The 18653-nt window shown below is 49.1% G+C and overlaps 1 protein-coding gene across 2 annotated transcripts in view; it reads right to left on the reverse strand.

Annotated features, from left to right (window-relative positions):
- The window catches only part of GSK3B (glycogen synthase kinase 3 beta), a 118795-nt gene extending 102028 nt beyond the window's left edge, over positions 1-16767 (reverse strand). For both annotated transcript variants that reach the window (XM_056848048.1, XM_056848047.1), the window contains exon 1: positions 16669-16767. In XM_056848048.1, coding sequence (XP_056704026.1) covers positions 16669-16756 — 88 coding nt within the window. In that variant the 5' untranslated portion in view covers positions 16757-16767. The remainder of the gene's footprint in view (positions 1-16668) is intronic.
- Positions 16768-18653: the final 1886 nt, after the last annotated feature.

The raw sequence follows: 18653 nt of genomic DNA on the forward strand, positions 1-18653 counted from the left end.
GATGGTTCAATGTACACAAAATTATTAGGAATATTGTTTAAAATTACATTTAGGCAATGTATATAAGGTATATATAAAACATGCATAAAACATAAATCAGAAGGAGATTGAGACTGGGAAGGGCAGCCATAAAGGAGCTAGAAAAGATTCTTAAGTGTAAGGATGTGTCACTGGCAACCAAGATCAGGTTAATTCATGCCATCGTATTCCCTATTACTATGTATGGGTGTGAGAGCTGGACAATGAAGAAAGCTGATAGGAAGAAAGTAGATTCCTTTGAAATGTGGTGTTGGAGAAGAGTGTTACGGATACCTTGGACCGCCAGAAAACCAAGTCAGTGGGTTTTAGATCAAATCAAGCCTGAACTGACCCTAGAAGCTAAAATGACTAAACTGAGGCTGTCGTACTTTGGTCACATTATGAGAAGGCAAGAGCCACTGGAAAAGACAATCATGCTAGAAAAAGTTGAAGGCAGCAGGAAAAGAGGAAGACCCAACAAGAGATGGATGGACTCTATAAAGGAAGCCACGGCCCTCAATTTGCAAGATCTGAGCAAGGCTGTTAAGGATAGGATTCTTTGGAGGACATTGATTCATAGGGCCGCCATGACTCGGAAACAACTTGACGGCACTTAACACACACACAAAACATAAATGCATTTCGTGTTTAGACTTGGGTTTCATCCCCAAGGTATCTTATTGTGTATATGCAAAAATTCCACCACAGAGCCTGTGAGTAATGCCTACATGCCGGCTCAAAAGGCCCAGTTTTCGCATCAGTCCAGACAAGGGAGACTCAACCTGTACCAGAATTCAGGGGGACCCAGTGAAACTGATTCACAACACATTTGGGACAGGAAACATAATAATTCTCAATGCAGTGCATAATTAACTCAGTTGAACTTCCTGTTACTGGAGGTGGTGATGTCAGCCGCTATCTCAGATGGCTTTGAAGGGGGATTAGACACCTTCGTGGAGGCAAGGTCCACGGACGGCTATTAGTCACGATGACTGAAAGGGCCCCTGTGTGAAAAGGCAGCGCGCCTCTAATTGCCAGTTGCTAGGTCAGGGCCGGCTGCTGTCGGAGAAGGCTTTGGTCTCTCTGTGTTACTGCTAGGGCAAATGGTCGACTGCTCCTGGAAACAAAACTGTGAAGTAGGTGGTTTGATTCACAGGGCTCTTCATATGAATGAATGAAGGGAAGTATGCACGGATTCTTAGCTTCTGCCAGCAATGCAGGAAGACGTAAATGTAATTCAAGTAAGCCAATTAAAAAACCAGTGCAGTTTGATGCATGAAGTGTTTAAGAAGAAAAAGAAGAGTTACTTTTTATTCCCCGCTTTTCTCAAAGCAGCTTACAATCGCCATCCCACACACACACACAACAGGCACCTTGTGAGGTAGGCAGAGAGCCAGAGTGGTGTAGTGGTTGAGAGCGCTGGTTTGGAGCGGTGAACTCTGATCTAGAAAATGGGGGTTGATTCCCCACTCCTTCACGAGTGGCGGACGCTAATCTGGTGAACCGGGTTGGTTTCCCCACTCCTACACATGAAGCCAGCTGGGTGACCTTGGGCTAGTTACAGCTCTCTTAGAGCTCTCTCGTTCCCAACTACCTCACAGGGTGTCTGTTGTGGGGAGGGGAAGGGAAGGAGATTGTAAGCCGGTTTGATTCTTCCTTAAGTGGTAGAGAAAGTCGGCATATAAAAACCAACTCTTCTTCTTCTAGGTGGAGCTGAGAGCGTTCTAAGAGAGCTGTGACTAGCTCAAGGTCACCCAGCAGGCTTCATGTGGAGAAGGTGAGAATGAAACCTGGTTTTCCATATTAGAGTCTGCCACTCATGTGGAGGGGCGGGAAATCAAACCTGGTTCTCCAGATAACAGTCCAATGCTCTTAATCACTACACCACACTGGCTCTGGACTGAGGAAGCTTGGGTTCAAATTTGAGCTCTGCGATGAGGCTCACAAGCAGGAAAATTCAGGCCAGTCATTGACTCCCAGATTTCCTGACAAGAGTTATATTGTGAAGGTAAAAATGGGGAAATCCTATATGCGCTTCCATGACTGATAGTTTCTGGACCACAGGAAGTTTCTGAACACACTTTAAAGGCTAAGCCATATAAAGTACACATGAAGCTGCCTTCTACTGAATCAGACCCTCGGTCCATCAAAGTCAGTATTGTCTACTCAGACCAGCAGTGGCTCTCCAGGGTCTCAGGCTGGGGTCTTTCACATCACCTACTTGCCTAGTCCCTTTAACTGGAGATGCTGGGGATTGAACCTGGGACCTTCTGCATGCCAAGCAGATGCTCTATCGCTGAGCCACGGCCCCTCTCCATGGCTCTCCGGGGTCTCAGGCAGAGGTCTTTCACATCACCTACTTGCCTAGTCCCTTTAACTGGAGATGCTGGGGATTGAACCTGGGACCTTCTGCATGCCAAGCAGATGCTCTATCGCTGAGCCACGGCCCCTCTCCATGGCTCTCCAGGGTCTCCGGCAGAGATCTTTCCCATCACCTACTTGCCTAGTCCCTTTAACTGGAGATGCCGGGGATTGAACCTGGATCCTTCTGCATGCCAAGCAGATGCTCTACCACTGAGCCACGGCCCCTCCCCATGTATGCACGGTATGTACAGAGCTCATCAAGGCATGCATATCAACAGCCAGATCCGTCCTGCTGGACATCCATGAACTGCACCAGATCACGAAGCACATCCAAGCCGCTAACTGAAGCCACTGACAAGCCTCGGCTTGTTCACCTCTATCCAAATAACCTCTGATTCCAGTTAATGTTTTAGCCTTCCAAAGGCTTTCCATAAGAATAAAAGAAACCAGAGCCACACTGGGGCACTGTGTCAAACCCCACATTTCTTGGTGACCTCTGCCAGCCGTTTCACAGCAATGTCAAACAGCACAGACAACAGAATAGATTCTTCAGGCACTCTACAAGATGCCGGTCATCTCTTTCACTGATCCAGTTCTGATTAGTCAACACCAAGGCATTTCAGTACAGGAATCTCTTACATAAGTAGTGTTAGGTTGTTTATGCATGGGAGTTTTACCTGAGGTCCATTGCTCACTGGACCCACACTTTCCTGTTGGGAGTCTATGCACCAGCAGTCTCCAAGCTCAAATCAGGAAGTATTTGAATCCCTGTCCCTTGAAATGCTGCTTTGTAATTGGCTGTGGTGAGAGAAAGGTTCCCTCCTCCCCCCCACAAACCCAACTGCTACATACAAATGCATTTTAAGAACATAAAACAAAAAATAGAGCCATCTGAAAAGAAGGGGGGAATCCAAGCCTTGGTTTTAAAAAGCCTTTCTTCTGCTTAAAAAGAGCTTTCTTCTGAAGAAGAAGTGAGCTGTGGCTCACGAAAGCTCATACCCTACCAGAAAACATTTTTGTTAGTCTTTAACGTGCTACTGGACTCTTGCCCTTTTCTATTTCTTCTGCTTAGAAAGAGCTCTGAGGAAGCAGGAAGTATTTGAATCCCCGCCTCTGGACATGCTGCTTGGTAATTGGCTGTGAGAGAAACCAAGCCTGTGTGCCCCGAACATTGCCTTATGCACGGAGTTTTCACCCGGGCTGAGCTCAGGGGAGAGGGAAGAATCAAGTTAACAGAGGAATGGGAAGATCCAGGATTTCTGAGGGTTGGCAGCAATGCCATCTTTAATGGAGGGAAAGCTCATACATAACTCCAAGGAACAAACGAGACAGACGGGGGGGTGAACATGAATGAAAGTACCCATGCATAAACAACCTTACTTTTAAGGAGGCAAAACAAAGTTAACGCCTTTCCTTTTTTGAAAAAAATTCTTCATCTTTCAATCTAACTTCCAGCTACTAAGAACTAGTAGAAGATGCATAAAGAAAGACTGCAGTACAGAGGCCTAAAACAAAAAATATGGTTGTTTCCAAATATCGGGCTTTTCCAAGAAAACCATACAAAGATTGAGATTCCCTCATTCTTTGCCCAGATGACATCATGCTTACAAGGGCTGCCATTAATAATGCAGATGCTGGTGAACTATTAAGGATGTCGCTGGACTTCAGCAATTCTCAATCACGCAAGACCAATGAACATAAGAAAACCCCACATGCTTCATGTTTTGCTGAGAAGGTGGAGGTAGAGTTCATCAAATAAGAGCGGAAGCTGCAACCCTGATTTTAATTCTGGAGAACAGGAGAGAAAATCTCTAGTGTAGTCCACCAAATGACTAATGATTTAAAAAAAAAAACTACCAGCAACATAGGGAAGCAGAGAGCACTCCTTTCAAAATGGCACCCGTTGTCTAGCTCACCAGCATTGTCTGAACAGGAAAGATTCTGAGAAATGCACACCGCCTACCTGTCCCTCCTATAAACCCCATCATCAGACAGGAAGTATAAAGGCAATGCACTTGATTCACCTCACCGGAGCAGGAAATGCAAGAACAAAAGGCTTGTTCACAAGTTACGTTGAACATAGAGTGCACATGTGGCTATTCTTCATATGTGAAATGAGTCTTTTTATGTTCCAAACAACCCATATACAGCTGAACATGTGGTACAAATCCCACATCTATCCAGCTATTGATCCCTGGATTCATTTGTAAAGCGAACATGTGCTGGCTTTTTCTTACAAAGGCAGGCTGTAACAAAGGCAGAACTCTACTGTAACATGTGAGCATCTTGCCTCACTGGCTAAGCCTAGCAGTCAAGGGTAGCAAGATGTGCGTCCTTGGCTACCCTTTGCAGCTCTGGCCAGTGGGTTTCCCCATGGGGATGGGCCGTGGCTCAGTGTTAGAGCATCTGCTTGGCATGCAGAAGGTCCCAGTAGGTTCAATCCCTGGCACCTCGTTAAAGAGACTAGGCTAGTAGGTGATGTGAATAGACGTCTGCCTGAGACCCTGGAGAGCCGCTGCTGGTCTGAGTAGACAATACTGACTTTGATGGACCAAGTGTCTGATTCAGTATAAGGCAGCTTCATGTGTTCATCTGTACATTTTGGGGAGGGGCTGTGGCTCAGTGGTAGAGCATCTGCTTGGCATGCAGAAAGTCCCTGGTTCAATCCCCGGCATATCCAGTTAAAGGGACTGGGTGAGAAGGTGATGTGAAAGAGCCCCTGGCTGAGTCTAAATAGCCCCTGGAGAGCCGTTGTCGGTCTAAATAGACAATACTGACTTCAATGGACGAAGGGTCGGATCCAGTATAAGGCAGCTCCATGTGTTCATATCACTGCACTTTTTTTAAATAGATGTGATTTGAGAAGTCTTCACCTAGTATTTTATTTCAGTGTCCCTATTATTTCAGTGTCCCTATTCAAGACACTGTGAACTGTGTGTGTTGTTTTTTTAAAAGCCATTGTTCCATACAGTCACGCATCAAAGCTCTTCCCTAACCAGCCAGGGCTATTGCTCATCCCCTTCCAGGACTAGATACAAAGTTCTACTACAGACAGTGCAATGGTAGCCATCTGTACAGATATCCACTGAGAAGCTTTAGTCACACCCTCACTGTCATAGGAATGGTAGACTTAGCAACCCTTATCACATGAACACATGAAGCCACCTTCTACTGAACCAGACCCTTGGTCCATCAAAGTCAGCATTGTCTACTCAGACTGGTAGCGGCTCTCCAGGCTCTCAGGTAGAGGTCTTTCCCATCACCTACTTGCCTAGTCCCTTTAACTGGAGATGCCACTGGGGATTGAACCTGGGACCTTCTGCATGCCAAGCAGATGCTCTACCACTGAGCATCAGCAATTCCCAGAGTTGGTTCAAATAAACCCATCACTGTACGGGTGCGATTAGGGATGCCAGCCTCCAGGTGGGACCTGGGGATCCACTGGAATTACAGGTCATCTCCAGACTACAGAGGTCAGTTCCCCTGGAGAAAATTGATGCTTTGCAGGGTGGACTCTGTGGCATTATACCCCACTGAGGTTCCTGTCCTCCCCAGGCTCCACCCCCAAATCTCCAGAAGTTTCCCAACCTGGATCTGGCAACCCTAACCCCCTGGTCCCCCACTGGGGGCCAGAGAGTACCTTGCAAACCTAGATACAATCTAAGACATGATCGCATGTACAGATACAGTGTGGGGGAAGGAGGGTCCCTGCATACCTTCATGGAGATTTACAATTGGACTGAAGAGACTAGTCACTTTATTTCCTATTGATCTGTAATTTTTCAAGATTAATCTGCAAAGTCCAACTCCAGTCCTCAATCTTCTGATTTTAACCCCATTTACTTTAGCCTTTTCTATCCCACTCTCTTAAAAGACAGAAGAGGCAATTAAAGACAATAAAATTTTACAATTCCAGCATAAAAATTAATCACACTGTAGCATCAAGACACATTTTCATTCATTAATAACCTTAAACAGATGTTATTTATAAACAATAAATTTTTAGATTTAGAAGAAGAGTTGGTTTTTATATGCCGACTTACTCTACCACTAATGGGAGATTCAAACCGGCTTACAATCCCGTTCCCTTTCCCACAACAGACACTCTGTGAGGTAGGTGCGGCTGAGAGAATGTGACTTGCCCAAGGTCACCCAGCTGGCTTCGTGTGTAGGAATGCAGAAACCAACCCAGTTCACCAGATTAACCTCTGCCACTCATGTGGAGGAGTTGGAAATCAAACCCGGTTCTCCAGATCAGATTCCGCAGCTCCAAACCACCGTCTTAACCACACCACCACGATGTGTACACTACAACCTGTGAGGGAGGTGGGACTGAGAGAGCTCTAAGAGAGCTGTGACTAGCCCAAGGTCACCCAGCTGCCTTCATGTGTAGGGGTGGAGAAACAAATCCAGTTCACCAGATTAGCATCTGCTGCTCATGTGGAGGAGTGGCGAATCTAACCCGGTTCTCCAGATCAGACTCCGCCACTTCAAACCACAGCTCTTAACCACTGCACCACGCTGAAGAGATTAAAGTGGAAATTATACAGAACCAGTGCTCATAGCACTTCAAAGCATTGGTTGAAGGAGAAATTTATAGATACCGTGCACTACCAAAAAGGCAAATAAGTGAGTTATAGATCAAATCAAGCCTGAACTGTCCCTAGAAGCTAAAATGACTAAACTGAGGCTATTGCACTTTGATCACATTATAAGACAAGACTCAATGGAAAAGACAATGTCTCCTGCTCCGACTCTGCTATATACTCCCTGAAAATTGAGTATTATTGCTGCTTGGTCGAATGCGCCTGGTTTTATTGTTGCAAACGTTGTAATTTATGGATTGTTTTAAACTGTTTTAAAAGGTTGTAAGCCACTCTGAGCCTGGCCTTGGCCAGGAAAGAGCGGCCTATAAAAATAAAATAATAATAGTAGCAAAAGTTGAAGGCAGCAGGAAAAGAGGAAGTCCAAACATGAGATGGATTGACAAAATCAAGGAAGCTACAGCCCTCAGTCTGCAAGACCTGAGCATGGCTGTTAACAAAAGGATGTTTTGAAGGTCACTAATTCATAGGGTTGCTATAATTCAAAAGCAACTGGAGGGCACTTAAAACACACACACAATCCCCACACCAATTTATTACCATCCAAATGTCTGTAAGGAAAGTAAATATGGTAACAAGAAAATAGTACAAAAACATTGCAAATTTAGGCTTTGCTTCAATTTGGGTCCGCAATAAAATGCTTAAGCAAAAGACCTCCCAGACAGGTGCATCGAGAAGGGTCGTGAAAAGTAAGACAGAAGCAACACATGAACACATGAAGCTGCCTTATACTGAATCAGACCCTTGATCCATCAAAGTCTGCTCAGACTGGCAGCGGCTCTCCAGGGTCTCAGGCAGAGGTCTTTCACATCACCTACCTGCCTAGTTCCTTTAACTGGAGATGCCAGGGACTGAACCTGGGACTTTCTGCATGCCAAGCAGATGCTCTACCACTGAGCCATGGCTCTTCCAAAATGGCTTAAGGCATGAACACATGAAGCTGCCTTCTACTGAATCAGACCCTTGGTCCATCAAAGTCAGTATTGTCTACTCAGACTGGCAGAGGCTCTCCAGGGTCTCAGGAAGAGGTCTTTCACATCACCTACCTGCCTAGTTCCTTTAACTGGAGATGCTGGGGATTGAACCTGGGACCTTCTGCATGCCGAGCAGATGCTCTATCACTGAGCCACAGCCCCTCCCCAAAACACAAAAGGCAGCAAGTGAGAATCGGCAGAATACTCTAAATGAGATGGCCGGGGCTTGGCTCTCTTCCTCACAGATGCAGGCAGCCAAAAGGAAAAAGGAAAAATGACTTTCAGACGTCAAGAAGCCAGAAAGGTTGCCTTGATGATGGACTGCCTCGCTGCCTCCATTAACAGAACACCCACATGACCGTACTGCCTGAAAGGGTCAGCAATCTGCCCCTCTCACGGACCAATCCAGATACAGGTGAAGGAACCAGGTTAGGAGAGGTCAGGAAGAAATGCCAACAAACCACTAGGATAGCTGCCTTTTTCATTTGCCTCCTTTTACAGGGCAGCCCAAAGCAAAGTTGCGCCCTTCTAAGCCCACTGAATTAAATGGTCTCAGGAGAAGAAGAAGAGATGGTTTTTACATGCTGACTTTCTCTACCACTTAAGGGAGACTCAAACTGGCTCACAATCACCTTCCCTTCCTCTCCCCACAACAGACACCCTGGGAGGTAGGTGGGGCTGAGAGAGCTCTAACAGAGCTGTGAGTTGCCCAAGGTCACCCAGCTGGCTTCATGTGTAGGAGTGAGGAAACCAATCCACTTCACCAGATGAGCCTCCGCCGCTCCTGTGGAGGAGTGGGGAATCAAACCCGGTTCTCCAGATCAGAGTCCACCACTCCAAACCACCGTTCTTAACCACTACACCACGCTGGGGGCAACTCTGCTTACAACTACACTATTAAGTGACCCAGCCTATAATGGTAATGGTGATAAGTATCCCATAATCAGTCAATGTGGCAATTGTGCAAAAAAAAATATTAAAGCCCACTTTTTGTACATTGCAATGATACGTCTTTGTCAAGAGCAAAGAAGCTGAGCCCCATACAAACACACAGGAGTCATCTTAGAGAGCCAGCGTGGTGTAGCGGTTCAGAGAAGTGGACTCTAAGCTGGAGAACCGGGTTTGATTCCCCACTCCACCACATGAAGAAGAAGAAGAAAAGTTGGTTTTTATACTCCGACTTTCTCTACCACTTAAGGAAGAATCCAACCGGCTTACGATCACCTTCCCTTCCCCTCCGCACAACAGACACTCTGTGAGGGAGGTGGGGCTGAGATAGCTCTAAGAGAGAAGTGACTAGCCCAAGATCACCCAGCTGGCTTAATATGTAGGAGTGGGGAAACCAACCCGGTTCACCAGATTAGCATCTGCCACTCACGTGAAGGAGTGGGGAATCAAACCCAATTCTCCAAATCAGAGTTCACCACTCCAAAACACCACTCTAAACCACTTCACCACTAAAGCCAGCTAGGTGACCTTGGGCTAGTCATAGTTCTCTCAGAGCTCTCTCAGCCTCACCTACCTCAGAGTGTATCTGTTGTGGGGAGAGGAAGGGAAGGAGATTGTAAGCCAGTTTGATTCTCCTTAAAAGGTAGAGAAAATTGGCGTATAATAACCAACTCCACAGAAGCCTTCCAGGTGACCGTGGGCCCATCACAACCTCTCAGTCTAACTTACCTTCACAGGAAGAAGAAGAGTTGGTTTTTATATGCTGACTTTTTCTATCACTTAAGGAAGAATCCAGCCGGCTTACAATCACCTTCCCTTCCCCTCCCACAACAGTCACCCCTCCCCACAACAGACACCCTTGTGAGGTAGGTGGGGCTGAGAGAGCTCTAAGAGAGCTGTGACTAGCCCAAGGTCACCTAGCTAGCTTCATGTGTAGGAGTGGGGAAACCAATCTAGTTCACCAAACTAGCAGCTCATGCGGAGGAGTGGGGAATCAAACCCAGTTCTTCAAATATACAGTCCACTGCTCCAAACCACTCCATCACGCTGGCAACCAGGCAAGGTTGTTGTTGTGAGGCCTGAGTGGAGGAAGGAGCTGGTTTGGATCCCTGATTAAGGAGAAAAGCAGGACAATATAAAAAAGGAAAGACCTGTGGCACACGTAAGCGATTGCCTGTTGTGCATACTTCAACCAGAACAATTACCTGCCGAAGTAGCAAAGAGGAACATGGGTAAGTTGAGAACTGTCAGAAGTGAGAGCCATCAGAGATCCACTACAAAGATACTGACACAAAAAGGACGGCATCGGAATGACAGCACCAGAAGAACGACATAAAGTTACTTTTGCACTTTTTAAGCACTAAGAACCAACATCAAAAAAGACAGATCAAGCCACCATATGCCTTCTGTCAGCAGGGCTGATTCGCCTTGGGCGAGAAGTACAACACACATCTATCCCAAATTCTTATCACTGAAGGCAAACATGTGTCAGCCAGGTGCCTCCCCTTCTGAGTTTTAGGCACACAATTAAGATAATTTTATTTTCCAGGGCTTTGGCAAGACGGTTCTTCCCTTCCCCCATCCCTCAATTGGCTTTCATAGAATCATAGAGTTGGAAGAGACCACCAGGGTCATCTAGTACAACCCCCTGCACAATGCAGGAAATCCACACTACCTCCCCTCCAAACCCCCAGTAACCCCTACTTTATGCCCAGAAGATGGCCAGGATGCCCTCCCTATCATTATTTGCCTAAGGTCATAGAATCAGCATTGCTGACAGATGGCCGTCTAGCCTCTTCTTAAAAACCTCCAGGGAAGGAGAGCTCACCACCTCCCAAGGAAGCCTGTTCCACTGATGTTAGAAAATTCTTCCTAATGTCTAGATGGAAACTCTTTTGATTTAATTTCAACCCGTTGGTTCTGGTCCGACCTTCTGGAGCAACAGAAAACAACTTGGCACCCTCCTCTCTATGACAGCCCTTCAAGTACTAGAAGGTGGTTATCATATCACCTCTCAGTCTTCCCCTCTTCAGGGCTCTGCTGTTCTTATTTTCTGCCAGATTACTATTACTACAATTTTTGGAAGTGATTTTCAGAATATTATACATCTTTTTAAGTGTGCACGGGTTTTGTTTTTGCATGCAGCCTCAGGAGCATTGGCATCGAGATGCAGCATCGACTTGTTCTAAAGACAATAAATAGGGGGATCCGCTCAATGTCACATGAGGTCAACGCCAAAGACAGGACTGGGCACGTCTGTGGTCCTGCTGCCATCCGACCCAGCGACAGGAGATGCAGATGTGAAGTGTTGCTGTGCTTCCAAGGCCACTGGTTTCATCAAAGGGGAGGGGCACACAAATACTAACAGGCTAACCCAGAAGCCCGTAAACTCGAGCATGTTTAGGGAGCACTCCTAGGCAGAGGGGTGTCCCAATTTATTCAGTGGGGCTTACGCCCAGGAAAGTGTTCTTAGGATTGCAACCTTACAGAGCAATCCTAAAGGAGGGGTAGTTAAGAGGGGTACCCCGGGGACAGCACCACCGCGCAGCCTCCTGAGTGGCTTGCAGCTGCACGGTAGGTATAATAAAATAAATCCCCACCAAGCCCCGTGAAACAGCACCACAGTTTCACTGAGAGCCAGCATGGTGTGGTTGATTAGAATGGTAGTTTGGAGCGGTGGACTCTGATCTGGAGAACCGAGTTTGATTCTCCACTCCTCCACATGAGGGGTAGACTCATCTGGTTAACTGGATTTGTTTCCCCACTCGTCCACATGAAGTCTGCTGGGTGACCTTGGGCTAGTCACAGCTCTCTGAACTCTCTCAGCCCCACCTCCCTCACAGGGTGTCTGTTGTGGGGAGGGGGAGGGGATTGTAAACCGGTTTGATTCTACCTTAAGTGGTAGAGAAAGTCAGCATATAAAAACCAACTCTTCTTCTTCTACGCCATGATTTTTACAGCCGCATGTTCGTGCCTGCAAAAGGGGGCATTCTGGGGGCAAAAGCCACCCCAAGAACACCCCTTTGGTGCTGGCGCAACCCCTTGTGGCAGAGATATGCTGCCTCCGCAGCTGCTCCTGCGTCTGAGCATGGCGTGGCTGCGCCACTCCCTGGCACCAGTGAAAGGGGGCCTGCGCCGGCGTTAGTGCCAGTTTAGCCGGCGCAAGCAGCACTAACACTGGCGCAGGGGTCACACCAGCTCATAAGGACATTCAGCTCCTCCTCCCCACCCCCCCACCCCATTGTGGATTGCTCTGTTAGTCCCTTAATTTGATTGGGTTTTTAAGGTTCCAACTTTTTCAGGATGAAGGGTACACAGAGAATCCACAGCAATAATTAACCACGACAAAGTCATAAATCTAATCTAGAGAAAAGGACTAACAATACTGGACAGTAAAATGCTACCAAGAATGGCAGTGTACTGATAATTCCAGTTATTATTAGAGTCTTATTAGTTTCTGGCATATTTTATTGGACTACAATTTCCACTACACTCTCCACGGCTCTAGTATCTCTTATGTGTGCAAAATAGGACCTGGGTACAGAGCCTTTCCTACATCATCAATAACCATACAGTCATATGGCGGATTTGTTAACCTGCATTAGCTTCGAACAACTAAGCATAAAAGGGAAGCCTCTGTAAGGATTTTACTCATCATGACATGTTACTCATGTGGGGAGGGGCTGTGGCTCAGTGGCAGAGCATCTGCTTAGCATGCAGAAGGTCCCAGGCTCAATCCCCGGCATCTCCAGTTAACGGGACTAGACAAGTAGGTGATATGAAATACCTCTGCCTGAGACCCTGGAGAGCCGCTGCCGATCTGAGTAGAAAGCACTGACTTTGATGGACCAAGCGTCTGATTCAGTATAAGGCAGCTTCGTGTGTTCATGTGGCTTCTCTCAAGCAGACATCTGGTGCTATTGGATTAAATTGGGGAGGGGCCGTTGCTCAGTGGTAGAGCCTCTGCTTTGCATCAAGAAGGTCCCAGGTTCAATCCCCAGCATCTCCAGTTAAAGGGACTAGGCAAGTAGGTGATGTGAAAGACCTCTGCCTGAGACCCTGGAGAGTTGCTGCCAGTCAGACAATACTGATTTGGATTGGCCAAGGGTCAGATTCGGTATAAGGCAGCTTCATGTGTTCATGACCTTTTTAAACATCAATGAAAATATCGGGTGAATTAAATGCAAAACTACATAGGACATTTCCACACATATATTTCTCACGTGTGAGTTAGTCACCTGCCAACAACGTGGCAATTGTGGGGGGGGGGGGAGTGGAAGCATTTGCAGGAAAGAACAGGTGAGCAGAAGGGGCGACACCTTCCCCTCAAACAAGGAGGGGGGAAATTAGGAAAATAAATCTGTGGTGGGGGAGTGTTAAGGACCTCTCTCCTACCCTGCACTTCCTCCCGCCCTGCAAATGCCCCCCTACCCCATATTACCATGGTGATGCAAACAAGATTTGGGGGACTTCAGGTTTCCTTCACATCCTGTAGTTCCATACTAACCGTTGCGTCAGTACGCAAATCACCCAGCATCAGGTAGTTCCTAGGACTAGTACACCATCCAGAAAGCATGGCGACATCACTTCCTCTTCCTTCACTCCTACCAGCCAGTAACCTTTTCAAATCTCACACAGCTTTAAGTTTGGCGGTCTACTGTTAACACACACTCAACAATAAATTGGGCTATTAATGCCCCATCCTAGAACCACCCATAAAATTACAGAGACAGCACCGTGCTCTGACACACCCGACTAGAGTAATACTAGCCTCACAGCTTGAAGGGACGGGCTGCTAGCCCTCACATGAACACATGAAGCTGCCTTCTACTGAATCAGACCCTCGGTCCATCTAAGTCAGTACTGTCTACTCAGACCGGCAGCGGCTCTCCAGGGTCTCAGGCAGAGATCTTTCACATCACCTACCTGCTCAGCCCCTTTAACTGGAGATGCCGGGGACTGAACCTGGGACCTTCTGCATATCAAGCAGATGCTCTACCACTGAGACACAGCCCCTCCCTCAGTACTCCTACCAGACATTCACACGAGAATCAGCAATTAAAAGCAGTGTTATCAACATGTATCTAATACAAAGGTAATTGCCAGCAACAGCAATCTACTGGCAAACTAGGTGGACAGTACGTCGAAAGTTGTATGATCTTCACTCTTCCGCTTCCTCTACGTTTTCAAAAGGAACGCTGGCATTCTAATCGGGCATTTCTGAGTCCGTAGTCCAGGGCTGCGTGACTTGTGACCTCCACCAAGCCACGTCTGATGATAAACGCAGGTTTTGCTTACCACCTGGGGCTACAGGAACACAGAGAGGGGTACAGATCTGCCACACACCTGGAAGGCACCAGACATGGGTGGTGCGGCTGTTTTTCCCTTGGTGGATGGCGGTTTCTCAGAAAGTGAAAGAACTTACAGAAATGAATGAGTACATGTTATGTCAGGTAATGACATCCCTTAACGTCAAGCCACTGAGTTCGAGTGCAACTGGGATTGCGATCTTTGAGCAGCATAAGAAAGGCCCTGCTGGATCAGGCCAAGGCCCATACAGTCCAGCAGTCTGTTCACACAGTGGCCAACCAGGTGCCTCCAGGAAGCCCACAAACAAGACAACTGCAGCAGCATTATCCTGCCTGGGTTCCAAAGCACCTAATATAAAATGCATGCTCCTCTGATCCTGGAGATAACATAAGAACATAAGGAAAGCCCTGCTGGATCAGACCCAGGCCCATCAAGTCCAGCAGTCCGTTCACACACTGGCCAACCAGGTGCCTCCAGGAAGCCCACAAACAAGACAACTACAGCAGCACTGTCCCGCCTATGTTCCACAGCACCTGATATAATAGGCATGCTTATAAGAACATAAGAAAAGCCCTGCTGGATCAAACAAGGCCCATCCAGTCCAGCAGTGTTCACACAGTGGCCAACCAGGTGCCTCTAGGACTCCCACAAGCAAGACCACTGCAGCAGCATTATCCTGACTGTTTTCCACAGCACTTAAAATAATAGGCATGCTCTTCTAAGACTGGAGAGAATAGGTATGCATCATAAGAACATAAGAAAAGCCCTGCTGGATCGACCAAGGCCCATCCAGTCCAGCAGTTTGTTCGCACAGTGGCCAACCAGTTGCCTCTAGGAAGCCCAAAAACAAGACGACTGCAGCAGCACCATCCTGCCTGTGTTCCACAGCACCCAATATAATAGGCATGCTCCTCTGAACCTAGAGATAATAGGTGTGCATCATGACTAGTATCCATTTTTACTGGTAGCCATGAATAGCCCTCTCCTCCAACATTTCCGGGAGCATTAGAGAAACCTGTTAAAAGCCTTTGCTAGGCCTACTGCTCTCCCAGGGATAACCAGACCAAAACCGCCTTCGTATGAAAGTTACACCCTTGGCTGAATTATGTAGAATGGGAACAAACGGGGACTGCAAGTTATGCTGGAAAGAAGCCTGCTCACCAACACCATACCATCATCTGACTAAAACAGTTGGAAAGTTGTTGATTCACAGCAAAGCCCCGACATCTGTCTGCATTTTCCGGAAGTAGGCACATCGCTACTGTCTAGTTCAACAGAACGGAGCCACTGGCCTAGCCTTCGGAAGATGCTTCCCAATGCAAAAGCCCTCTTACACTCCTAAAGAATAATGTAAGGCTAATAACGCCTTAATAATGCATAGCTTAGTAAGAATTTACTCATCGTGTCCGAGGCAGAACCTGAAAGAACAGGAATTGGTTTAAAGACTGGCAAAGCACTTCTTTAAAGGTTGTGTGAACGATGTGGACACTAATTCTCCACAGAGATGCTTAACAAAAGCTACTAGGAAAACCACTAAAATATGGAGCTGGACAGGCAACTGTACCCACAAGCCGTCAGTCTCTGGGTTAACAGGGAACCACAAACACCGTTGCCATCCGGCTGACTGCAAAAAGCATCCCCATGCACTATAAGCAATCGCATTAAATGGACACCAAGACAATCCAAGTTTATTTTAAGCCGAAATGCAGAGAATAAAGGTGTTTTTTTTTTAATAAGTCTTAAATGGAAGCCACAGGGGTGTGCCTTTTCCGGCCAGGGTGGGGGAAGGAAGCAGTTTCCCCGACGTGCAACACGCCTCCTGAGCATGACAGCTTTTGAACGTCTCCTATATGGGGGAGGGGCCAGGGCTCAGTGGTAGAGCCTCTGCTTGGCATGCAGAAGGTCCCAGTTTCGATCCCCGGCATCTCCAGTTAAAGGGGCTAGGCAGGTAGGTGATGTGAAATATCTCTGCCTGAGACCCTGGAGAGCCGCTGCCAGTCTGAGCAGACGTTGATGGACAGAGGGTCTGATTCAGTATAAGGCAGCTTCATGAGTTCATGTATTCTTTAATTGTACTCTTCCTTTAGGGGAGGGGCTGTGGCTCAGTGGTAGTGCATCTGCTTGGCATGCAGAAGGCCCCAGGTTCAATCCCATCATCTCCAGTTAAAGGGACTAGGCAGGTAGGTTATGTGAAAGATCTCTGCCTGAGACCCTGGACAGCCGATTCCGGTCTGAGCAGACAATACTGACTTGGATGGACCAAGGGTCTGATTCAGTATAAGGCAGCTTCATGGGTTCGTAGGCAAGGGTATTAAAAAGGGTGTGGGGGAGAGGCCAAAAAAGGAGCGCCCCGACTTCCATTAAGAGATCTGACGATCGATCAGGGGGAATCTGGCCAAGGTGGCGGCATATTAAAAAAAAAGAAAAAAAAGGAGAAAAGCAATACTCACTGCTAACTTTCATGCTGCCAAAGGCTGACGGCTGCTGCACCGGCTTGCAGCTCTCTGCAAAGGAGGTGGTTCTGGGCCGGCCCGACATGGCTCCTCGCTCTCCTCCAGTGCCCCCACCCGCCCCAGTTCGGCTGCCTCCTCTCCTCTTCCTAGGGGCTTCCCTTCCTTCGTCCTTTTTCCTGTCGCCTCTTTCCAGGGGTGGGATCTGGCAGCCACGGACACAATCCAAGACACCCCCCCAAACCCCTTTTCAACACACAGCCCAGGGAAGGGTCACAGCAGTCTCTCGTAGACCCCTTCCTCCTCCTCGGCTCCTCGCCTTCCGATTTAGCACACCGCCAGGCCTTACACCATCCTCCTCCTCCTCCCCATCAGGGCAAGCAGCAGCAGGGCCGCCTCCACCGGGGTCCAGCCACCCCCACCTCCGAACCCCCTTTCTTTTACCCCAAAGAAGCTGGGATTGGGGTTTTTTTGGGGGGTGGGGGGATTCAGGCAGGGGAAGGTTCTCTTCCTTTGGCTGTCCTCCTGCTGGGATTGGGGGCTTTTTTGGGGTGGGGGGGGGGTTAAGGCAGGGGAAAGTTCTCTTCCTTGAGCTATCCTCCTGCTGGGATTGGGGTTTTTTGGGTGGGGGGGGGTTTAAAGCAGGGGAAGGGTCTCTTCCTTGGGCTGTCCTGCTGGGATTGGGTTTTTTTGGGGGGTGGGGTGGGGTTAAAGCAGGGGAAGAGTCTCCTCCTTGAGCTGTCCTGCTGGGATTGGGTTCTTTGGGGGGGGGGATTAAAGCAGGGGAAGGGTCTCTTCCTTGGGCTGTCCTGCTGGGATTGGGTTTTTTTTTGGGTGGGGGGGGTTAAAGCAGGGGAAGAGTCTCTTCCTCGGGCTGTCCTGCTGGGATTGTTTTTTTTGGGGGGGGTTAAATCATTGGAAGGGTGTCTTCCTTGGGCTGTCGTGCTTGGATTGGGGTTTTTTTTGGGGGGGTTTAAGGCAGGGGAAGGGTCTCTTCCTTCGGGGCTGCGCTCCTGCTTCTTATCCCCCCTCCCTTCCTAGGCGGGGAGTCAGTCACGTGAAAGATCGCCCCCACCCCTCTCTTTTCCTTCTCCTGGGGACTATTTCCCCCGGCGGAGGGACACGGGGTCTTCCCCAGCGGGGAGGCGGACGACGCGGCGCGGAGGGAGGCGGCGGCCGGGGAAGAGGGTCCGGCCCGGGGCGTCGAAATCTCCTCGGGGGGGGGGGACGCGTGAGGAGAAAGGCGGGCGGCGGCCTGTTCCTCCTCCTCCTCCTCCTCTTCCTCCCCCTTCCCTCGGCTCGGGGCTCTTCCTCCTCCTTCCTCCTCAGCGCGGGGACGAGGCGGGCCGGCGGCCGTTGGTCCTCCTCATAGCGCCCCCAGGGCGGGCGAGCGGCGCTCGGCGGGGCGGCTGAGGCGGAGGGCGCTGCAGTGCGGAGGGCGGGCGGGCTGGGCCATGGCGGCGGCGGCAGGTCGCGCCTGGCCCCTCCTCCTCCTCCGCCTCCCTTCTCCGCCTCCTCCTCCTCCTCCCTCTCCGCCCGAGTTCCTTTGTCCGCGGCGCGCTGTGGGGGCCGCTGCGGTCCTCCTTGCGCTGATTGCGGCCGCGACGCCGGGGTGGGGGAGGGAGAGCCGCCCCGCGCCTACGCCACCGTACTAAGCGGCGTCCGTGAATGCCGGGCCGAACGTTCCATCCCCGCCGGGGGGGGGGGCTGAACGGCTGCGCTCCTTTCGTTGCCCAGGAAGAGGGGGGAAAAAAGATCCGCCTCGCTTACGCAATCCTACTAATAGCCCTTCCTGAGTCGCCGAGCCGAACGCCCGAGCCGTTCTCCGTCGGCCCGCCAATCCGAGAGGGGCGTCGCGGGGAGCCCCGCCCCTCCCCGCGGAACATCGGCGCCAATGGCCGGCCGCGGAAGGGAACGGCCGCGCTCGCCTTGGCGTCCAATCAAAAGGCAGAACGGGAACGGCCCTCCCCCCCGCCTCTCCCTTC

This window comes from Euleptes europaea, chromosome 4, assembly GCF_029931775.1.
Source record: "Euleptes europaea isolate rEulEur1 chromosome 4, rEulEur1.hap1, whole genome shotgun sequence".
Taxonomy (NCBI): Eukaryota; Metazoa; Chordata; class Lepidosauria; order Squamata; family Sphaerodactylidae; genus Euleptes; species Euleptes europaea.